Here is a 25,312-nt window from a genome sequence, read left to right as displayed (position 1 = left end):
GTAAAAATAACATAATGCGATGGGAAAGTTGTGTCTTTAAAGTTTTTATTTCCGTCAGAGTTCACTAAATGTAAAAGAAAGTGTCTAAAAATATCTGACACATTTTCCCTTAAATTCTTAAACTAAAGAAAATGTGATTTAATCTTAATTTATTATTCTGTATTACCATCCAGCACTCTTACACACAATTAGACAGAGCTGTAGTCAGGATTTTAGTCCCCCAACGCACCTGTTAAAATTTTGCACAGACTCTTTATTATTTAGATATTTTCGATTCAGTAATTCCATGTAGAGTTAAACTATTTTTTCTGTCATTTCAAAGTTCTCATTTGAATTCTAGATTATTTTATTTATGTCACAACATTCGGATTTTACAGAGTTACTCCTCGGAGAAACACATGATCAGAATCTGCTGATTTCTGCTTATTCTTACATTTATAATGAATTGCTTATTGTTCATAACATCCATATTCTTTTTTCGTTTTAAAGTCAAGTAGAAACAGTTGAATTAGTGGCAAAATATCCCTCAGAAATGAAATGAATCATCTTTACGTGCCTGTCAGGGTTTCTTTAAGTGCTTAAAACCTAAATAAAAGCTTTAATTGTTAATCATGGATGTATTAGTGAAACATTTTGGTTCATTGTGGTCTGTTACAATAAGTTCAGCTGTTTTTTTACTCCTGCAAAAGTCGTGTTTATGCACAAGTTGAAAGTTGAAGTTAGGTCTGAGTCTAAACTGTAGGTTTAAACTGTTGAAGAGCAGCGTCTTAGAAAAAAGCTGCTGCAGTAGCTGCTTTGAAACAGGGCCGTAGCCAGCGTCTTTACAATGCTAAGGTCAAGACCCCGTCCCTTTATACGTCCCTCGGCCCCCTTAGTACATTTTAACCAGATACTAAAATTAAAGTCTCCTGAATTTGTCTTCTCTTTCTCGTATTTACACCAAGGTCACAACGGTGCCTCGTCCACACTGTCAGGAATACATATCTATGGAGAAACACTCCTTTACTTATTTACCGGCCTAAAACATGGACACAAAGGAGACAGTGACCTCCTCAGTGGACGCTACGGCCCTTTGATTGTTAATACTGAAAAAAAAATGTGTTTAATTCCATTTTCTTTTATCACTAAACTTATTTCAGTTGTCACAGAAATTAATTCAAATGAACTAAAGCCTGTGTCGTCTCTCAGGGCATTTCACATAATGTTTGGTGGATGTGAATAAAGCCAAGGTGTTTGATTGTCCGTGCAGTTAGGCAGTCAGTGCCCTTTAACACACACGTTGGCCTTATAGGACTCATGAAGCGCTAAATGGGACAAAAGATTTTTTTATTGCATTTTCTCAAAACACAGTGGCCCTCGGCCCGCAGAGCTGCACCTTGGCCTCTTGTGCTGTCGGACAGAACACCCCTGCCCTCCTCTTGTATGAATAAGGCTCTGTTTAAATTAGACTTTGATTCGAGAAAGCCTCTCCCAGGGTCATTGAAATGTTGGTTTATTAATTTATTTGTTCAAGATAATGGAAACCTCCTGGGTGTTAATTAGCCGCATTGACAACAAGCCAGCCATTAATGCACTTCCTCCACCAGTTTAGATGTTAATTAAGAATGATCAAGGACCTCCTTTACACAGATAAAATGGGCTTTGCGGCTGAGGAATGGCTGCACATGATACCCACGCCACGTAAAGACACAAATGACGTTCACATTAAAAGCACCGCGTCATTTTATCTCATCAAAACAAATCCAAATGCCATCCGACAAACAAGTGGAAAGGTGATCGTCTGTAAACACGGCTGCCGTTGTGACTTAAAAAGACAGAGTGTGATGTTTGAGTGTGATATGTGCTGAGCAGCTGATGTGTGTTATGGGATAATTGGGGCCTTTTTGTCTTCAAGGCTTAAGCGCCTCTGATATGGACATGAAAAGCCATTAGCACAGCTTGCACACCAAGCTAATTTAGTGGGCGTGTGAAATGAAAGGTGGATGGGGGGAAATAAAAAGCGATGTACAAGAGTGAAATGAAAGGAGAGCTCTCTGATGCCAGGCATGTTTAATCGACATGATTAGGACAGTGTTAGGGTCCCACCAGGGTTACACTGATACTGTGGATCTGCAGTATCACAAATATCAAACGCTGTGACTGCTACAGGCTCCTGCTCGACCACCTCTGCACAAAAACACCTTTTTACTTTTATTTTTTAAAGAATGACTCATTTAAAGACTCAGTGTTGCTTTTAAAAAGCTGCCTAACTCTGAAATATGTTTTTTTAATCTGCTTCCAGTGGAGAACTTTCTCATGATGATTTAATTGCTGTTTCAGAGGCTTTTCCACCATGTTAAAAGGAAAACACTTTTCATGGTGTGAATGGAAGGCCAGTTTATTTGTAAAGCACCTTTTAACAGCAAGCCAATTCAAAGTGCTTTGCAGACGACATAAAAAAGCAGGAGGACAACGTTTAAAAGAAGCTAAAGGCAAAATAAACGGTAAACAGTTGACAGTGAAGTCATTTAATGACTCCAGCTTTCTAGGAGTTTGTTCTAGATACAGAATGTGATGTGTGGAAAGTATGGCAGGACCCAGATATCTAAATATCTGACCAGTCGGACATTCGTTCGTCGAGCAGTTTCTAAATTTCTCTAAATGTTATGTACACTGATTTATTTCTGGTGGCCCCCACAAGATCAGCATTGACCACCTTTATATTTCTTTTCTTTTTTAAAATTTAAAATTGCCAAAATTGTCATTGTAGAGCTGCTCCGCTCCACACCGAGTCGACCCGCACACAGACAGTGACAGGGCATGACACGGCTAATGCTACCCAACAGTTATTACCTGTTTAATCAACAGACATGAGCCATTTCCATGTCACTGTGAGTTTGTTAAGACCTTTGTTTAACCTCTCTGTTTCGGGTGTTACAGTAGTCGCTGCGGCTGTATTAGCTCGTGCTGACCGGACAGAACTGACCGTTTGCCGATAGCGAGAGCGGCGCTGCCTCTCACCTGTGTGACAGAAACACTGATTCGTCCAAGTATAAATCTCAAATGTTACATTTGTTGGAACCAGTACGTTGATTCTGCATTTCTGTTTCACAGTGCTTAGTCAGGCGCTGTCTCCGGTCTGGTGCTCCAAAGACCAAAAAATGGTTTGGACAGCCCTGGTAAAAAGACAGAAAGCAGACATGACCAAGACCGGCTGAGAAGTAATTAAATGGCGGTAGATTAGAAAACAAACAAAAGATTCAGAAACTTCGAAGCTCCATACTCGACCATTTCTGACTCGGGTTTTTACAAATCCAAGATGAATCGACTTTTAATTCTTCTTCTTCTTTGGCACTAAAAACAATTATTACAATTTTTAAAACTGTTCTCAGTGAAACAAACAAATAGTTAGTGAGGCGCGCCATCTGATGGAGTCCCTCTTTGCACTTTTTATCGATTCATACGAATTTCATGAGCGATTTTGTCGATTCATTTTTTATTTCTGTCCTGTCATTAACCGTCTGAAGTACAGTTTAAAACCATGTTAATCACATATTAATTATGAAGTGCTTGTTGCTCATAACAACCTGAGCGTTTCTAAAAGTCTGCACAACATCCTTAAAAAATCAACATCTGCACAAACACTCATTTACATATATTTTTACAAACGTGCGTCTGTATATTTCACATATATTTTTACAAGGGCTTAAAGCTTGAATCAAATTATTACAGCGTTATCATGAGCAACTGTGTTTAATACTGCAGCAGTTTGGGTTCCATTTTGATTAGTTGAGGATCAACTTCAGTTGTTTTTAACCCTTACATTGACTTATTTTGTGTTCATTTATCACACCTTTAATTTATAATATTTGGGCTTTTTAAGGTGTAAAATTAAAGGCTGTTGCCGCTCAGCGAATGTGAGGCTACCTTTTAAAACTGACCTCAGTCTCAACAGGCTTTAATGGCGATAGTGGGTGGAGATATTAATGTAGAATATATGCCTAATTGCTTGTTCAACACTTAAAACAATGAACACTGTGTGGTGACATTTTTGGCATTAAAAGATATAACTTTAAGATTGTGAATTCCAGCTTGAATATTGTCGGTGATGTTGATATAAATTTTTAAAATAGGCTAACTCTAAAATCTAAAGCAAAAATAAAACATTATTTTGCCCCTATACTTAAATAATTTTATCAGCCTCTGTATAAAATGAGAATAACTAACAGCTCTATTTTCATGTTTTTTTGTGTCCCTCAGCTGAAACATTCTGATTGTTAATTTGGATTTGTTTGCCACACCCTTCCCAGAGCTCCCAGCTTCACCTCTTTTGACTGTTTTCTAACAGCGCCGACACCAGAATCCAGTTTGGTCTCAAACTGCTGGCAGGGGGAGAATAAAATCATACCGGCGCTGTGCTTTTAAGGCCACAAATTCCTGTGGATTAAAAAGAAACCTCTCGCATTTCAACAACCTTATTCCTTTCCCCACGTTCCTCTCCTGAGCTTTCTCCCTCGTCATCTGCTTTTATGGCTGTCTTTGTTTCTCGCTGCGTTTTTATGAAAGCTTTGATGTGGCTCGCACCTGTTGTGTTCGGCGCTGCTGCCGCTGCTGCCCATCAACGTGTAGTTTGACCTCGACACTGAATTCACCACGGGGTCACAAGGGGGGTCAAAAGAAGGGTTTGGGGGAGGGTTCTGTCACATGACTGCGTGGGAATCTGTGAACCCAAACACCAGTCACTTAATAATATGTTGTCAGCACATAAAATCAGGAAATAGAGTCAGAGCTGTGAGTTTTTTTCTGTCGAATACAGAATAGAGGCCCTGATGAAAAGCAGATCCTCACCTCTCCCCACCGCTCTCCTTCTCCATTTCCCCGCCAGACATGAAGTCAAATGACTGTTCCCTACTGTTATTTTCTTTTCCTTGAGTGTTTAAAGCTCGTCTAAATATCCAACTCGGTAAAACACATTGGAGCGCAGAGCAAAGCTGCTTCTAATTTGGTGTACTTTGGGTGAACTTTGACCATTTCCTCTGACTGGGCCTGCTGTATGTGAGCTATGCGCTCGGCGCTCCTGCAGAGAGAACCTGCAGGAAAAACACTCCCAGACTGGATGGAGAGTCAGCTGAGTGGAGAAGGAGGAAGGGGAGGAGGAGAGGGGCTGGATCCACCGACTGGGAGTAATATTCCTCTTATCCTCCCAGGCTATGCCCACCACTCCACGCCCAAATCACCACAGCTTTCTCCTTAACACAAACCAAATACACAAATACCCTGAGGAGCTTCAGGAAATGCCTCTCTTTCTCCACATCCCTCCTCTTTTCACTCCGTTCCTGTCCTGGTTTCTCTCTCTGCTGATGGCTTCTAATTTGTCAGCTTTAATTGAATCACGGCGATTTATGGTTTTCAATTGATTTTTATTTAAGCAAAAATTACGCGTGAGATTTGAACTGCACCTTTTCCCCTCCATTATCTGCAGCAGGAAAGCAGCTTTGTCCTAATTTCGAATGCGGCATCATTGTGTTAAATTGCCTGTGTGCAGCGACAGACTTTGCTTGGGGTTCTTTGCCATCTGTTGGTCATGTGGACCATGTGGGGAGAGTTTTACATGTCACTGTTTTTCAGACTGGAGGAACTGGATATAAGGACGTGGAGGGCGCAGAGCGGATAGATGACACTGCAGCTCTGCAGATTATTTCGCCATTACCTACGAGTAACCTCACATCCTGCCTCACACTGCTCATTTCAGGCCCGACCACTTTGGGTTTTTCAAGCTGGCTGTGGCGTCCACTGTATATTTTTGGAGGGTTGCTGCCAAGAGCCTGCAGACAGTTTAGCAGTAATGACCATTTTCTTTTGCATTCGATTTGTGTCTCAGTTCTGAGCACGCAATGCCACAATTTGCACATGGATTGGTTTTTTTTTGCATGCTTATAAATTATATTTTGTGGAAGAATTTCAGCCCCTTTGTGGTCAGTACATATTTTCAGGTGTCAGCACACACATGCACAACAATAATATCTTCACCAGTTGACAAAAAGTGTGTTGCTCATTACAAGTTGAGACATGTTTTCACAGTTTAGACAGTCAATACTATCGGCAGTAGTAACATTATACTCCCCGAGTTATTTGGTGACATCTAGGGAACATTTTGATAAAAAGAAGTCAGACATGGCAGAAACATGAGTAGTCACACGATCCGACTGGTTGTAAACAAACCTCCATTAGGTTGAAACTAGACTGTGTTTCTGGCTCAAGGTTGATCTCTGAACAGTTTTCCTCCGCAGTGAGGGATTATTGAGATGTTTCTACTACACTCATCTCTGTAGAATATATTCAAAAATGTTTATAGTATTAAAATTTGACATGACAAATGTACATTCAGAGTTAGTGGTTGTTAAAATGATTTCTGCTGTCCATACTGGCCGTGACGTGGTATAGTTTTTGGGGCTTCTCTCACTGTAAGATGGAGAATAGGTCGATTGATGCTGGATTTTTAAAGGCCAATATGATAATTATAGTTTGGAGCAGGAGAAAGATGATGTCTAACTCCTCATGAAATATATTTTTTGTCAGAAATGAACAACCTGTGACTTTATTAGAAACTGCATAACTGTTGAACTGAACATCTATGTCATTAATACATACATGAATTATATAAATCTGGAATTGAACATCAAACTTGAATGAAAAATCTAAGTGTGAGAAATTTTTATTTTTATTATTATTTTTCTTTTGTTATTATTTTTTTCTCAAAGTCAAACTGATATTTTCAGGTACACAATGACATCACCTTGACTCTGTATCCTCCGTGCAAAGTGATAATCAGAAATTGGCAGTATTTCTGTTATTTGTGTTTGCAATAAGTATTTCAATTACTTTTGAGTGTTTTGTAATTGGTATTTGCAGGGCTGGAAAAAAAACAGATGTAATTTGAAACAAGAAAATGGAAGAGTTATTCTGTATTTCAAAATACTGAAATTATCTCTCAGTAATTTATCTAACATAAAAAAAGTCAAAACCCAGTGAATGAAACATTGAAGGGCTGTTAATTTGGAACAGAAAGTGGCAGCATTCACAGCCAAAAAAATCATGTAAATATGTGTTAAAATGAAACTTGATTATTTAACTCAACCCTCCCCTCTTCAGCCCTGTGGCTGATGTTCATCCTTGCCTTACTGGCCACTATCGAGGCCACGCTGGCCAATAAAACATCCCACCAGCGCCGATAAATTGGCCAAATCGATAAGTTGGTTGACCTCTAATGGAGGACAATATCCGCAGTACGCCTCCTGTTTAAAAACAACTTCTAAAATTCAGCTAAAGCGAATATAAGGCTTCTGAGGTAGAGTTAAATGTTGGCCAAAGTTTCAAGTATAGTTACAAAGTAGAGAAAAGTTATTACATCAGAAAACCATCATGTCAGTTACACAACCATTTCAGGCTAAAGTTTGCCAATGTTAGCTAGCATTAGCCACAGTTAGCCACTAGCTGACCAAGTGAGACCCTTAACCCCTACTGAGTTGAATTGAAACGTCAAAGGGCATTTTATAACTTAGGAACTTTTTAGCTGTAAAAAAAAAAAAAACCCATTGTGTTATTTCTTAATTGAAGTTACATTGCATCACTTGCATTTTTTAAACTGTGGTGAATGTCACATTGACATGATCTGATGAGGTCACAGCAGCGCTTGTATCAGATCAAGACAAGAGCAGATTATCAGATCATGTCTTAATGTTATCAGTCAAAACTAATTTGACAGCAAAGTTTTAAACTTTTATCAGCTGTGTGTTTTTTCTGGAGCTTATCACTCATACTGACTACTGGCTGTTATGAAAGCCAGTATCAGCCCTGTGTATCGGTGCGCTCCTGGTGTCAGCAGGCTCAGTCCCAGCGGATGGGCCAATCAGAGGAGCTGTTTTCTCTAGTCTTTCCCCTCATTCTGCCTGCAGCCTCCAGCAGGGAGTGTGTGCTTTCCTGTTTGACCCCGGCGGCAGGTTCAGCCAGAGGCTAAGGGTTCAGCAGCCACAGATTTTTCTCTGCCTGCTCTGAAGCCAGACTCGCCGTGCGCGCTTGTCTGTCACCAGCCTTTATTCCTCTAATGGAGCTTTCTGTGTATGTTAACATGCGGGGAAGTCGACTCAAAGTTTAATCACGCAGAAAATGGAAAAAGGCTCCCCTGCACCTGATAGGGCCTATACACCACCATACAGGTACCCATTGACCACCCCCTCCTGCCACCTCTCTCCCCCCCACACACACACACACTCTGAGAGGCGTAATGAATCTACGTTTATGCGTCCCATCTGTCTGCAGGTGGTCACACTGTCTCCCAGATGCAGCCATGAGTTTCAAATAGGCAGCGGGGCTGAATTGTTGGCGCTGCCTCTGCTCAGTGTGGGACTACCCAGCCATCACAAATGCCCTGACGGCATATCAGTAACAAAAGTATTTTTCCTCTCGATGTATGTTAAAGTGTGCCGCACCTCCTGGGGAAGGCTAATATACATTGTTTTTGTGCTCCAGTAGTCATACATCCTCATCATCGTCTCAGGTGAACACCTTGTTTCACTTATTACATGTTGGATACAGGACAGGGATATTACTGCGTGGGTTCTCTGTAGAGTCGGGGTGGGGGGTTGAGCTTGTGGATAAACTGAACCACTCCTTTTGACCATGCAGCCATATGATCAATAAATTAGGAGATCAGAGATTTTTAAATTAAGGAATATCCTAAATTAGTGACGGAGTCATGCTGACAGACCCTGGTGTACATTTAGCCGTAGTCAGATTTGTGATCTGGGGCATACGTGGCAAAGTGTAAAGAAAGGCTGTGTGGATTTTATGTGGATATGATAAAAGACACTTAAAATGATGAGTGCAAATAGAGCCTTTGGTAATATCATCACATTTGAGAACATGTTCCTCCAGCCTAACATGGACTTGCACTGCAGTAGTTTCAGTGTTTGGAGGGTGACTTCTGAAATGTAATACGCTACAGATTACTAGTTACCCTGTGAAAAATGTCATATGTAATGTAACTTACTACTAAAGATGGGAATTGATTTGATTTTACTGATACCAGTGCCGTTATCTACTCTGCTTATTGGTCCCAGTCTCTATCGATTTCCTCATTGATTCCTGATCAGTTTTCTACGTGGAAAGAAAGGAGGCCTTCACAGGTTTTCAGCATCAGTGCAACAGTTTTATTATGTTTGAGTCTCTGAGTCTGAACACAGTGTAGATTGAAACAGGATTTGTTTTCTTTCAGGTTTCTTAGTCAAAGAAAAAATCAGCAAAGCCTGCCTGCGTACGGATAATGTTATTATAACAGGATATTCACCCTCAGTAACAGATGTGCTGTTTGGCTGGGAAGGTGTCTCCAACCTTACTGGAAATTATTATATTACAGACATTACAAGCAGAACTCCGTCTTTGCTTGAGGCAGTTTCTTCTTCTCCACCATGACTTTGTTGCAGTGCGCACTGTCAGAAAAACATGCCAGCACTGATAAAAGGAATGATACGCTCAGTGGCATTACGATTCCCACGGATTGGACAATCTGGAACTGGTTTTCAATTCCCATCCCAATTTATTACATTTGATTAAGTTTATAACAAATGTTTTGAAGGTCTAGTGTGTAGAATTTAGTGGCATCTAGAGCTGAGTTTGCAGATTGCAACCAAACGAAACCTGAAAATGCAAATGGCCTTATCTGGAGCCAGTGTTTGGTTTGGCCGTTCTGGGCTACTGTAGAAACAACATGGTGGACTCCATGGAAGAGGACCTGCTCCATATTTTGATATAAACATCTTATTCTAAAACACAATGATTCTTAGTTGTAGGTGATTACACACTAATGAAAACATAGTTACGAATGCTATACACCATTTCTGCCAAACGATGTTCCTTAAACCTGCACACTGGACTTTTAAACTAGGCAATAAAGCTGAAGGTTTGACACTGAGCCTTTCAAAGTCAACAGCATTTTCACTGCTTGTGAAAACAAACTTTACACTGTACAATAATGTCAGAGCCTTTTCTGATTTCAGAAGAAATATATTGTGAAATTTCCAGCGCTGAAAGGCGTTCTTGTCTGATTACATGTCCACCCTCCTTGGCGTGGTTGGCTGATTGCTTGCACGGCAGACTTGCATTGCTTAGAGCAATGCGCATTGATTTAATTGGCAGACAAAAAGCAGTGCAAATTCAAACAAGATAACCAGTCTAAAACAATACTCAGTATTTGAGCATGTGCTGCCAAATGAATGGAGTCTGTCTGGATGTAGAGACAGCTCCTTGAAAGCCATCCTACCCTTGATGTTGCTGCTCTCGGCTTTGCTGGACAGCATTATCCTGAAATATGACACAAGAAGGCATTCCTGTACTGCGTAAACGTGCATGTAACATGTTAAATTACATTAATTAGTTGCTCCCCACCACTGTTAGTTATGTGTTTGCATACACACATATGCAGCAGCATCTATTCCCCCCTCTCTCCCCTATCAGATGGCTTTGTGTGTCAGACCACTGGCTTGCCTCCACTGTGGTGTCTCACCATACGTCTGCTTTATGTGCAAGCTGCTTCTGACTGCTCTCTGCCAGCAACAGAGGGAGACCATTTGGAGCAATGAGATGACCTGACTTCAATGGAAACAAATGTCTGTCTGTCTGTCCTCATCAATGAAACCAGGTCGCTCTGGAGTTGTTTAAAGAATAGAGAAATAACATGGCTGACTCTCCCCTCTGAAGTTGTTTACTCTCAGATGAATACCACTTGAAATTCAGACCAGCAAACTTTTCTAAATCCTAACGCAGCACCATTATGTCAGCTTTATGCAAGTCTACTTAAAGATTCTGCAGAAAGTTTTAAGCAGTTGATGCTGTCACTGTTTCATAACGAGTCACAGAGACTTCTCGTTGCTGCCCAAACTGCTCCTCAGATAAGAGTGAAAATCGATAGATTTATAAATCATCTCATTCTAATTAACCTTGGTGGTCATCTTATTTTCTCGTCCCTTCTTACAGAGGTAACATCCATCCTCACGTACGGTACTGTATGTGCCGCAGACTTGTTAAGTCTTCCCTCGAGCCACAGAAGTTGCCGAATGCAAAGCTGCAAATTCGACATGTGCAAAAAGTCAGACAGGGTGAATGTAGCGGGAGATTAGATTAAACCGCCAGGGAATTCCTTGCAAGGACGAGGGTCCAGTAATTATAAGAGCTTGTCCCTTACCATCAGTAATTGAGTTTACTCTGATGAAGTACGGAAGAAAGTAATCTAATCAGTAGAGATGCTGGAGAGACTGTTCTCCATTTTCTATGCAGATAGGCTGTGTGTGCATGTGGACTGCGGTTTGGTCCCTGCATAGATTTAAAGTCTGGTACATTTTCACTTCAAGGTGCAAAGTGCGTTCTGATTGCTCTATCTTGAAGCAGGCTGCTGTTAGTGCCTTTGTGTCTGCAAATTACAAGCACATCTCCCATAAACACTGCTGTTTAACATCATCTACCTGCTTTCTGGTGAGGCTGTTATTAACCAAAGAAAAATACCAGAAACTTTATTCTCCCCAGTGGCCTGCCATTTTATTACAAATGGACTGCATTTATATTTTGCTTTTTTAATCTTAGCAACCACTCAAAGTGCTTTACAACACAAGCACCATTCACCCATTCAAACACTGGTGGCCAAAGCTACCATACAAGGGGCTCATCCATTGCCATCGGAAGCAATTTGGTTTTTAGTTTCTTGCCCAAGGACACTTTGAGCACTTTGAGTGGTCGCTAAGACTTGAAAAGCACTGCAGAAATGTAGTCCATTACACTACACAACTTGTTTTGTGTGCTTGTGCTACAGGAAAGGTGCCCTCTTCCTTTTATTTAACCAGGAGGTCCCATTGAGATTAAAAACCTCTTTTTCAAGGGAGACCTGGCCAAGACAGGCAGCAGCATAAAATAAACACAGTTACAGACATAAAATAACAAGGACAACATCATAGGAGTACATACAGTAAAAAGAGTATTGCACAGAATTAAGAGCACTGACAGCTTAAAGAAGCTGCCTCTAAGTCCTTAAGTTTAGATTTAAACTCATTTAGAGAAACTAGGCAGTCCAGTTGTAAGATATTTTGCAGATTATACCAATGATGAAGCCTGCGGGTGGCCAAAGAGGGCCATCCCACCCGAGAATATAACTCACAATGATGAGTCAGGACTTTACAATTAGTTATAGATCTCAGGGCAGCATGATAAGCTGTATCAATTTTATGAAGACACTGAGCAGAAGCATGCATGTACAAAACATCACCGTAGTCGAGCACAGATAAAAAAAAGTGGCAGCAACAAGACGCTTTTTTACATTAAAAAAACACAACTTATCATGAAAGTAGAAACCCAATTTCAGTCTCAGTTTTTGTTGAAGCACATGTGCTTTAAAGGTAAGGGAGTCATCAATTAAAATACCCAAATATTTGTAAGAACTGAAAGTCCCTATGCTCATTCCATCCAGAGTGACCACAGCAGGGATGTGTGCTCTAGACTTTGAGTTACTGAAGATCATGATTTTTTGTCTTTTCAGCATTAAGAACAAGCTTTAGCTGAAGTACGGTATCCTGAATAACATTAAAAGCATCTTGCAGGTGCTCAGTGGCCAGGACAAGAGTAGATGCACAACAGTAAATGACTATGTCATCTGCATAGAAATGAACCTTAACCTCAGACACATTTTGACCCAGGATATTTATATACAGGGTAAATAAAAGAGGACCTAAAATAGAACTCTGAGGTACACCTTTGCAGACAGATACAAATTCAGAACATAGACCATTGTGTCTAATGCACTGAGATCTGTCACTAAGATAGTCTGAAAACCACACAACTGATTGCTCTGAGAGTCCTGACTGAAGAAGTCTAAGCTTTAAAACTTTGTGATCAACAGTATCAAAAGCTTTAGACAGATCAATAAAAAGTGACGCACAGTGCTGTTTCTTATCAAGTACAACCGAGATGTCATGTACCACCTTCAGGGCAGCTGTGACGGTACTGTGCTTTTTCCTAAAGCCTGATTGATATGTAGAAAGAATGCCATTGTTAGATAGAAACTCTTTTAATTGGTTACTAACCAGAGTTTCAAGGATTTTGGCCAGCACTGATAGGTTTGATATCGGCTTATAGTTGTTTAAACAAGCTGGGTCACCTCCCTTCAGTAAAGGGAGGACAAAAGCAGATTTCCACAGCCTAGGAACGACCTTAGTTTCCACTGAAAGATTAAAAATATATGTTAGAGGCCTTGCTATAAAATCAGATACCACTTTCAGGAAGTAAGGTTCAATTAGATCAGGCCCTGGTGCTTTTCTAGGATCTACATTCTTTAAGGCTTTGCAAACTTGCTGCACAGAAAAACGTGCAAGGTTAAAAGCTTGACCAGTATACACTGGCACACCAGTACAGGGTTTCCCAGATGTAGAATGAGCAGAATCAAACAAGGAACCGGAAGATATAAAATGCTCATTAAAACAATTCAAGATCTCCATTTTGTCATGCACAACAATAGAGTCCTTCATAATACAGGGAGGTAGAACATGAGAATTTTTACTCACAGAGAGTGACTTTATGGTTTTCCAGAACCTCCTTGGGTCATTTAAATTTTCACTGGTAACAACAGACAAGTAATATTCTGATTTGGCTTTCTTAATTAAAGAAGAACATTTATTTCTTAGTTGTCTAAAAAAAAGCCAGTCTGAGGTGGAACCTGTGGTCCTTGCCTTAGCCCAGGCTGAGATCCTCTCATGAACAGTGTTTGCTAGTTCAGAGGAGAACCAGGGGTTATCACGACCCTTTACTCTGTACCTCCTATAGGGAGCATGAGTGTTAATGATTTTAGTAAACGCATCTTTAAAAAAGGCCCATGCTGTCTCCACATCAGGGATCAGCTCAATTCTACCCCAATTGAAATGGTCTAAATCATGATAAAATCCTTGCTCACTAAAAAGTTTAAGATTCCTCTTAGAAACGATACAGTACGTGGCTTTAATGTGGGCACCTTAGTGTTCCCTAGAGCAGCAACAACATAGTGGTCGCTTTAGTCATTGCAAGAAACACAGATAGCTGAAAATTTATGAGGAACATTTGTAAGAATCAAGTCAATTAAGGTGGACTTTTCAATACATTTAAGATTTGAACGAGTGGGTGAGTTAATCAGCTGGGTAAAATTGACAGAGGATTTGAACTCATCAGATACTGGCTTAAGGCAATCCCAATTTAGATCACCAGCTAAAACAAGTTCATTGAGTCTGGATAAAAGGTGTGACAAAGAATACAATGCATCTTTTGATGTTGATGTTTTTAGCAATTTCCAATACGGTGACACATGTGACTCAGTGTGTCCCCTTCTGCGTCAAGATGTAATGCAAAAGGCTGCTGCCCAAGCGTCAAAATATGGGGATGTGGGGATGACATCATGTTGCCCCGGACCAAATTGGTGGATCTACCAAATGACAGACTGAGCAACTTATCAACTATTACCAACCCTAGGACTGGTAGCATGGATAGCAAACATAAATGGACTCAACCCAAGACCAAAGGATGGTTTTTCTAAACTGAGAGTAATCTAACTTACAGGAGCATCCAGGAACTTTCTTGCAACAGTGTCTGGGCCTTTAAAATTTTGAGAAAACTTTTTTTTTGAATGTAAATGTTCTTTTCGAGGTTCCAGATGTCTTAATGAATCATTCAGTCATTTGAAACCAAGCCTTCTCATCTTCTTTCTTCTCTTGTTTGCATTCCCTGCAGCCATTGAAACACAGAGCACCAGTTCTGAGGAGCTCGTCCCCAGCCCGCCGTCCCCGCCGGCCCCTCCTAGAGTCTACAAGCCCTGCTTCGTCTGCCAGGACAAGTCCTCTGGATACCACTATGGTGTCAGTGCTTGTGAGGGCTGCAAGGTAGGACTCCGGTACCTACTCAGACTGTGACATGCTGTGTTCTCTCTCTGTGATGCTGAAACGGAGGGCATATTCACTCCGAGTAGAAATTATTAAACACTGAAGTGAGAGTGTAGTGGCTGAGTGAGACTAAGAGCTTTTTCAAGGTTTCTGTAAACTTTTTTTAAACCAAATTCTGTAATTTTGTCTGAACTGATACAAGGCATGGTTTCCCTTGAAGCCTTTCTTGAAGTAAATTTCTGACCATTGAAGGAAAATAGACTGCAATTATACGTTTACCACCCAGAACGATCTATAAGTTTCATTTAAAAGGTGTGATTGCCCCTCTGTGTGGCCTTTTGTGTCCAGAAGGATTTAAAAGGTCGTTCTGTGTGGAGCTGGCGTGTTCTCCCTATTCATGCATGGTCTTACTTCAGGTGCTGCAGTTTCCTCCTGCTGTCCAAAGACAGGCAGGTTAGATGTGAATTAGTGTTTCTAACTGTGATGATGATCATGATGATGTTAGCTTATTGGAGATATTTCCATGTCAGTGTGAAAGTTTGTTGTTGACCGTGGAAATAAGATTTTTTACACAAAAAAAACAACAACGAAAAAACCAATTCCAATTTAAAGCTAGGGTAGGCAGTTTAATTTTGATATCATTGGGCAAAAATCCCAATTTAGGTGGGCTGAGTTTGCATGTTCTCCCCGTGTCAGCGTGGGTTTTCTCCAGGTTCTGCGGCTTCCTCCAAGAATCCAAAGACATGTAGGTTAGGTTAAGTTGTTACTTTAATTTGCCTGTAGGCGTGATTGTGTGTGCGAATGGTTGTCTGTCTCTATAGCCCTTTTTAGACAGGAATTGTGCAAATTTGCAGGAAAGCCCAATCAGTTCAATTCTTTCAGCACTGGCAGTATAAAAACAAAATCGGGGAGTGCAGCAAAATGCCGCCTACCTACTTTTGTTTATACAGAATGTGTCTTTTTCGGGGCAATGGGGGGCGTGAGCAAGTAACAAAACATGTAGCTCAGCGTGTGACGTAAACAGTGACGTGGGAGGGAAGCTGCGGCTGGTCAGTCCTTCGGCAATTCTCTCGTAAGTTGGCCCGTTCTTCACTGTCCTCGTCATCTGACAGTTAATGGCCTCTTCGTTTGTGAGGACAAGGAGGGCGCGCAATTCCTTGTCTCCCCAGTTGCTCATTTTTACAGTGTCTGTCAGGTTTGTGTTTCCCTCTTGCTACTAGCTGCTCGCTAATTCCTGCTATCAGCTGTTTCCTTTTTATCCACCGCCAGTGGGTCGCACATGCGGCGTCATCATTAGCTCCTCCCACAAGTCATCAACAGCCCCTCCTGTTGCGGAAGGCCGCCTCGGCCTGTTTAAAAATAATAAAAGGGTTCCGCTAATATGTCTACCTTGGAGGCAGAAAATTGGGCACCTCGGATCAACTCTCCAATTTGGCACTGTGTGTCTTAACGCTTGCAGATAACACCTACATGAAACGTCCATGTGTCGAGCATGTAGGAGAACTATGGTGGCCAATGTGAAAACGTGAATGGCCCTGTCTAGAGCAGGTGTTTGGTTTGTCCATTCTGGGCTACTGGGCACAGGAGAAGAGTCTCGATGCTTTAGTGAAGGGTCAGTTCACCTAATTTACAAAACCATTCTTCACATACCTCTAGGTGATATTGCTCATGTAGATAATATGTTTGGATCTGTTTGTGCTGGTTTTTGAATGCCTCGAGCACCCAAGCATGTATCCGAGTTATTTTTGTGTAATTTGGGTGAACTGTACCTTTAAGACGGCACCGCCTCTCAGTTTCAGTCTGCCATTCTCAAATGTTATACTTTTAGAAATTCCTTCCAACATCTGCTCTGCCAGCACTTGTCTGTCTTCTCCCACTTACAGCAGCTGTTGCTAGGCAACCGCTCACGCCCGCATGCACATAGACACATCTATAAACAATATTCAGTGGGCGAGTCGGTGAATAGGCTGCTGTGCCTTTAAAAGCATAATTAAATAACCCTGTAACGTTTTCTGTGTGAAACGGCTGAAAATGGAAAAGTAAAGCTTTACATTACTTAGTGGGAGCAGAAATGGATTACAGTAATACCCTCTGGAGAGCTGCACATGTATTCCTCGCAGACAGCCCCTGTGATTCCTTTCCAGGCGATGCTGTTTTCCTCCCATGCAGCCAGACTGCGCTGTGATGTCCTCTCTCCTCCCTGCCTCTGTAATTGAAGCAGTGGTATGCCAGGAATCCTTTGGAGTTTTTGGCCCAGAGGGAGGTGGTGATCAGCTCACTCACTAGGCTCTGGGTCAAACTAAGTTCTCCGCAGGCTTCCATGCCGTTACGTGCCAATATAAGCCTCATCGTAAAGGCCTGTCATGGCCTCTGACCCCACTGCTCTGGCCTTGGTTTAAAGGAAACCCACTATTTCAAAAAACACAATGGAATTTATCTGGGCTGTTCATGAAGTGTGTACAGAACAGCTGGTTTGAACACAACACACTGACAGATTCGTCAGATCATTGGATCACATGATCACGGGCCCGAGTACCCTGAGTGCAGATTGTGCTTCTCTAATGACATATGCAGGCAGTGAATTAAGTGAAAATACTGTCAGTGCTCCTGACAATACAGACAATATGGCGAAATTTCATTCCATCCATCCGCTCGCTCCACAGAGCCCTGATGTAAAAATAGTTCAATTCATGGCAGAATGGCCTTATTTTCTGACGTCCTGACTCAGAAGGATTAAGCCACGGATTAAAGTTTCTTTTCTTTCTATTTTTTTTTCTCCACTGTGTTGTATTTCTGTCACCATGGCAAAGGCATTGTTGTCTGTGGTGCGAGGGGCAAGCCCCTTCTATTGGGTGGATGCATCCAAGCATGGCGTATAGCTGTAGGCTTTTAGCCAGCAAGAGGAGCCTTTTACTGCCCAGTGAATGTGCCAATTAGAGCTACAAATAGACTCAAAGCTGGACAGAGAGTGCGTATGCTTTGTAGGCGATGTGGACGCGCGTGTGAAACACTTGTTAAATTAAGGCTGCATGCACATTCACATGCATGCACATACAGTATGTAGCAATATAATGAATTCACACGGCACAGAGGGCCAGTCTGTGCTCTGTCAATAACTGTTTACTAATGGGTGTCCAAACATTTGTCGGTTTGTCTCTCACAGAAACATCTAATCATTTAGCCTCTGTCAATTTAAGAATAATAAAGTTCGGAGGTTTTCCCAGAAATGGCACTAATCCAGGTTTGTACAACATACAGGTTTTTTAAATGCCATAAAGAGAGGCGTCTTTATTTATTTTTATTTTTTTATGCCATTGTACTGGCAATAGCTGTTGTTATGTTGGGTTGTCTATCCCGTCCCTGTGAACACAATATCTAGACAATGAAAGTTCCTCAAAATTGGCATCAACGTCCAGTTGGACTCCGTGATGAACTGACTAGTTTTGTTGGTCAAAGGTCAAGATCAGTGTGATCTCACCCTTCTCATTCTCGTGAACATAATATCTCAAGAACGCCTTGGGAGCCTTTTTTCAAATTTGGCAAAAAAAAATTCACCTGGACTCAGCGATAAACAGATCAGATTTTGGTGGTCAAAGGTCAAGATCACTGTGATCTCACCTGTCTCATTCTCGTGAACATAATATCTCAAGAACGCCTTGGGAGCCTTATTTCAAATTTGGCACAAAATTTCACTTGGACCCAGTGATAAACAGATCAGATTTTGGTGGTCAAAGGTCAAGATCACTGTGATCTCACCTGTCTCATTCTCGTGAACATAATATCTCAAGAACGCCTTGGGAGCCTTATTTCAAATTTGGCAAAAAAAAATTCACTTGGACTCAGCAATAAACGGATCAGATTTTGGTGGTTGAAGGTCAAGATCACTGTAATCTCACCTGTCTCATTCTCGTGAACATATTATCTCAAGAATGCCTTGGGAGCCTTTTTTCAAATTTGGCAAAAAATTTCACTTGGACTCAGCGATAAACGGATCAGATTTTGGTGGTCAAAGGTCAAGATCACTGAGATCTTGCATCCGTCTCATTCTTGTAAAAGTGATATCTCAAGAACACCTTGAGGGAATTTCCTCAAATTGGCACAAACGTCCACTTGTGGGATTGACAGCAGAACGTAGCATGCTATGGACATTACTTTCTTTGGTCATATTGTGGTAATTCTGAGGGCAGTATATGGAGCTTCAATTACACACACAGACTTTGGACCCTCAAATAAAGTGGCAGACTGTAAATATGTGCTCTACATAGTAAATAGGTGGCGCTTTCCATTCAGCTATCGTGGTTCCTCACTTACCACATTTGTGTATCTTCCTCGTGCCTTAGCAGAGCCTCCTCCCAGCTGGGATGGAGAGACAAATGGGAGGACAGAGGAAATGTATTCACCAAACGAGACATCCTCGTACCTTTAGGCGTCATTTCAGGAGACGGCAGTAAGAAATGACGGACAGCATCTCAACTGTCAAATGTGTAGAGAAATATGGGAGCGATAAAAACAGCTATAAATGTTCTGAATAAAATCTACAGCCTAATCAGTCTGTGAAAGACCACAGGTACAGTAAGGCTCAGCTTGATATTATAGGACTATACTGTAATAATAACCTTGACTGTTGCAGCTGTTCACTTCTCCCGACTAAGATGCTGTCGGAATAGAACATAAGAAAGGAGGAAGAAAGGCTTGTCGTGAAGAAACAAAAAAAGTTGCAAAGATTGTTTCCGTGATTCATTTACACTATAGATCAACAGCATGGAAACCACCCAGGAAATAATTTCAGACACAGCCCAGGCCTTCTTTACTGAGGACAGTTTGACATGTCGCGGTAGGAGAAGCAGAGGTGCAAATCATGAAATGAAGGATGGCTAAATTGTAAGTGCGTCAGTTTCAGGGTCCTGGTGTTCATGCTGGCTTACTGTACCATCCATGCTTCTCTTACTGCTTTAATATCAATTAGAAATGTCTTGCGTGGTGGTCTATATCATTTTCTTCTGGTGTGTTATTGAGTGACGAACTCCAACAACTGGACAGTTGGAGTGACCAAACTAGCAATGTCAGCTTCTCACATGTTAATACTTGCCTCTTAAATTTGTTTTCATTGATTGTAAACTGGGTGTCTTTGGGTTTTGGATTGTTGGTCAGATAAAATCAAACATTTGAAGGTGTCAACTTTCGCTCTGGGAAATTGTAATCGGCTTTTTTCATTTATTTATTATCCTTGTTGTTGGGATTGGGATTTTTTAGTTTATGTAGCCAAAAGAACAACATCATAAAAGGAAGACTGCGAGTCAGTACTTTGTAACATTCACACATTCACATTTGAGAGGCTGAAACCAGAGACTGTTTAGTATTTTAACATTATTAAGGATTTTGTTCATTTTTTGTCAGTTCACTTTTTATTCTCGTAGGAGACCAAATGCACAAATAACGACAGGAATATCAATGTTCATACAGCAGGTAGTAGTGGCACTTCTCACTGTGTTTGATTCTGTCATGACTGAGTAAGTGTGTTGGCCAGCCTCGGCAGATTTGCTGTGTGGACAGAGCTGATTTGAATTGTTAAAACAGGATGCAGGCATATGGGCCTCCAGAAGCACATGCATATGCAACAGATGACAGTTTCCTCTGTGTTGACCCAAAGTCAAGAAATCCTCCAAAGTCAAGGCAGCCTTCACATTCAGTCACCCCTACACTTCTGACATCTTGAACAGCGTCCTTCTGAAAACTCCAGATGAAAACACAAAACGTCCCAGGTACCCTGGGACCATCCTAAAGACACCAGAAGGAAACTGATCAAAGTTCCTGTAACTTTATTTCCGTCCTCTCTCTGCTGTTCATTCCAGTGACGAACACAAGAAGAAAAAGCTGAATATGAGTAGTATTCAGCTCTCAAAGCATGTGGAACTGCTGGTTATCAGGTTTCTGTCTACCTGTAAACCTTCGTATTTTGGCATCATTTCCTGCAGCTAATGTTTCACCTAATCAAGTACATTGGAGTTTCTCACGGAAGGGAAACTGTAGGGACTGTTGCAGTCAAATTAAGAAAAATCATCCGATTTAACAGCAACATTTTTCCAGTAACCATATCCCTGTCCACAGAACACACTGTTAAAGCTGGGGCAGGTGGTTTTATTTTGGCATCACTGGGTGGAAATCACTGTCATATACTTGAAGCGTATTGTAATCCAAGTGGTCTGAGAACACTAGACCTCTGCACCTCCTCTTGGGTCTGTTTTCAGGCTTTAGAAAATCTAGCCCGTGACGGAAGACAGAGTCTGACAATTAACAAAATAAAACAGGTGTCAGTATCAGCGAAGGGTTTCAGAGATGGAGAGAACATAATAGTTTAGGCCTCTGCCAACCAGAGCTTTGAACTTTTAGTTCAAATTAGCTAGAGCCTTGAATCACAGTTGGTCCTTTACATCACTCCTGGCTGCTATAGACCACCTTGGTGGGATGAGAGTGTGCGCAGCTCCAGAGGTGGACCCCTAGTCAGCGGCCCAGCAACCCAAACCCCAGCTCCAGGGGACCTGACAACCCTGACACACTGCTGGATCAGTAAACTTTCTGTTGCTGCTGTTACACAGGTTAGACGTGGCTCTGCCACTGGCTCACTGTGACACTCGGCGCTGAGGGGTTTGCACTGGACGAGGTTGAGCCGCTACAGCTGCCGACCCCAACTGTCCTTCTTTAGAGCTGCCTGCTCCACAGCAGCAGTGAGCAAGGTGAGGGGTGGCTAGCTAGTTAATTCTTGTCTCATTCGTGGTCTAATAAACAGAGAGAAAGAGCGGGGCAAGGAGGGACTGAGAGAATGACCTGTGTGCAGCTCTACTATGAAATAGGATTAAATAAATGAATGTTTCTTTGTTCTTCTTTTTTGCCTTTTCCAGATTTCTGTCTACCCCAGCTTTAACAGACTCATAGGGACTATTTCTTCATCAGAAAGTTGTGCTGGTGAAAACCCAGAGAGGTCTGCTGAAAATTTTAAAGCCCCTTTTAGACATGACTTTGTTCCCTAAATGTGCTGGTGATGTTACATGTTGGTCTCCCACCTGAATAACAGTCGCAGCAGTAAGCAAAATAGATCGCACCGATTAACATTTACCTAACACTTCAAGCAAAGCACAAGCATGAATTGAATGAAGCCAGATTAATATGACGGTCACAGCATCACAAGGTTCAATCAGTGCACTAAGTTATGTTTTATATTAACAGCTGATCAAATTACTGTGTGGGTTTGTCCCTAAACATTTTACTGAGAATTAATCTAGTTGTTTTGTGTTTACAGTACAAGACTTTACTGTTTTTGTTCAGTGTCACTGCTTCTACAAAAACTTCATTTCCAGAAGCAGCAGGCTGCTGTTGTTAGTGAAAAAGCTCTGATAAACTTGCTCAGTAGCAAATAGGCAGACAGACACAGTTAGAGACAGGCTGGTGAATAGAGTGGAGCATTTAGCATTTAGCAGTCTAATCTAAGAGACAGATGTTTCTAGGAGTTGGTGGAGACCAAAACAGAGCTAAAAGGAGAGTGAATATTGGACCTCCAATCATCAGGTGGGCATAAATACAACTCTAAATGACTGATAATGTTGCTTCCTAACTGCTGGATGTGTAAATGCGCTCATGCACTGTTCATGCATATACCTACAAAAAGTAATGCACCAAATTCATATATATCCCGTGTAACCATGAACCAGTAATTCGTATGTACTGCCTTTTTTGGAAGGATCATGTGACCAATGCGCTGATGGGTGAAGAGAAGGAAGTAGTCCAGATGAGGAGGCAGGTTAGGGTAGTGGATGGATCGCAAAACAAAGCTTCGTTCACGACTTTCCTCCAGGAGACTGACGTGAACGTGGAGAAACCTTTGAGCCCCATGTTTCTTTTCCTAATCTACGTAACTTTACGTTAAGTGTGTTACGTCATTCAAGGGATGCTAATTCGTTAGATATCATATAAACCGTTGAATGAGGATGCATTGAAATGTGCACATGTTTGCTAACATGTTGCTAACGTAACAAGCTGCTAATCATGCAGTGTTTCATTTACATTTGATTCTGCTGCCCCAAGTGGCCAAAACATACAAAATCAATGGAGGCAGCTTAAATGTCCCACTGAAATGGAAGTTAACGCATCTTCAGCTTCCGTACTGTGACGTATTTCCCACCAAAATATAATATTTCAGTAGTGTACAGTTACAAGTGGATTTTAATCAAAGCCTTCGCATTTGATCGTACTGCAAAAAAGGGTATGGCCTCAGAGTTTAGTGCGATGCGGAGCTACAACTGAGTCCGCTGATGATGATGTGCACCATTTTGTTTTTTGATCAGGGGACGAGAGAGGGAGAGATTAACAAATTAGACCTCCACCATGTTGCATCAGAAATGAAAAAAAAAAAAGTTTTGCCCACTGATTTCCAAACACACATCTCTTCATATCTTTGTCCATATTGCTCTGTTAGCTGCTAAAACCCACAAACTATGAAATGATTTTTTTATGACTGGTGTGTCTAGCTAGTCGCCTAAAGTCTCTTTGATTGGATGAACTTGTAAACACCCTAGGCAAATCAAGCATTGGAAACTGTTTTACCTTTGTTTGAAGAAAGAGAAAAGACAGGGATTTTACATATATTTGGCATATAATAAGAAATAAATGGTCAATTAATACAAGATCATGGGATTGAAACTGGAAAAATGTATTTTTAGATTCACTGCTTCTCTAAACGCATGTCTCGCTGTACTTCTCAAGAGCACTATTAAAATTGATCACCTAATTACAATCAGGAGGAGGAGGAGAAGAAAGAGCGCATGAAACCAGTGCTTTCTCCCTATAGTATATTTGCATTCATGCCAACTTAATTTAATTATGAATCCAGAATAACACTTCACGCACAGCATGCGAGCAAGAAGAAATTCGCCCCAGCATTAAAATGTTAGCATTGTAAGCTTGTGAGCTCCTGGATATTATAATTTATAAAGAGGTTCACTGGTGAGAGAAGGCTCAAGTGTGCAGCGCACTCAGGATGGTCAGTAATACACACAGTACATCAATATACTCTTCAACCCAACACTGTTTCTAGCAGTGCCGCAGGTACTTCTTAACACTGGATGCCAAATATTGCATGATCATTAGGTGTTTTTGAACCAAACGGTTCTGGAGAGCTCCCCCGAGAACTACAGTACATACCTTGAAGGAGCTTTTTTCTGCTGTGCCCCGTGGGGCTATATTTTTTGTTTTGTCTGTGTTGTTCTGTTGTTTTCACGGCTAGCAGGTGTTTAAAAATGGTGGTTACTGGTGCTGCATTGGCTGTGTTTGACCAGTAAATTTACATCACTCGTGGTGCTGTTTGTGCTGAAGGAGTACCTACACTTTTAAGAGCTCCAGTTATTCCTAGTTCTTGCTGTGTGGACACGACAAAAAGAGTGGTCTTTAAACTAGAGCTGCAACGAATAATTGAGTAGTTTTGGGGTAAACAACTAATTTAGAAATCAAGAACACAATCTACCAATGAATCGGCAATGAAAATAATCGTTAGATGCAGCCCAACTTAGATCTAAGTTCGTACAACTATTAAAAATGCATCCCGTCCATTGTACGGCTATTGTGTCTGTCTTGCGTGAATAAAGCCAACAGACATTGACTTAATTGACACATACAGTCTGTCCGAATTACAAAAACATCATTAATTTAACAGATAGATGGATTTAGTCCGTACGGCAGTACCGGAAAGTGCTTAGATTAATGGTTGAATACTCTGAGCCCCACAAGGAATGTTTCATGCACCTACATTGTATTAAGGTGAAGACCGAAATCTTGGAGACCGATATCTTAAAACCAGGACAAATCAAACCAGAGCTATCTGTATAACTAGGTACCACTAGAGCTAAAGTTATGCGGCCAGTATGCAGAGCACTTTAGAAAATGACATCTTAACATTACTTTGCATAAGCCCTGAAATGTCCAGAGAAAAAGACGGCTTGAAACTGCACCCGTGTCGTCAGCGCTGACAGGCCTTTAGGAGCGAAGACAAAACTTTGAGCCGTGAACACTCCTCCCCCTCTCTTTTACTTGTTGGGTCCTGAGGCGTTGACACAGCGGGATTAGTTTGATGGAACTGGTTTGACAAGCGGGAGACCATAACCTCTTTGAATAAAACACAATTCAGAATACTCGCATTGGAAAAGAAACACTCCTCCATCTGAACTCCCAGCCCTCTCTGCTTTCTGTTATTCCACCTCAAACCCACAGGCAGGGATGGAACAGATGGATAAACTCACCTAGTTTCACCTACAAATCTGATTTCTTAACAAACCAGATTTCTTTTTTGATAAAGCATTTCATTGTTACCAGGAAAAACCTAGCTCCACCTTCCACAGAGAAAT

The 25,312-nt window shown here is 41.3% G+C and overlaps 1 protein-coding gene across 2 annotated transcripts in view; it reads left to right on the top strand.

The window, feature by feature from the left end:
* LOC117263000 (retinoic acid receptor beta-like) overlaps window positions 1-25,312 on the top strand; it is a 269,912-nt gene that overhangs the window by 163,896 nt on the left and 80,704 nt on the right. For both annotated transcript variants that reach the window (XM_033636123.2, XM_033636124.2), the window contains one exon: window positions 14,773-14,921. In XM_033636123.2, the coding sequence (XP_033492014.1) occupies window positions 14,773-14,921 (149 nt within the window). The remainder of the gene's footprint in view (window positions 1-14,772; window positions 14,922-25,312) is intronic.

The sequence above is a fragment of the Epinephelus lanceolatus genome, chromosome 16 (genome assembly GCF_041903045.1).
Source record: "Epinephelus lanceolatus isolate andai-2023 chromosome 16, ASM4190304v1, whole genome shotgun sequence".
NCBI lineage: Eukaryota > Metazoa > Chordata > Actinopteri > Perciformes > Serranidae > Epinephelus > Epinephelus lanceolatus.
Note: the sequence above shows the minus strand (reverse complement) of the source record. Positions and strands in the feature narration are given on the sequence as shown.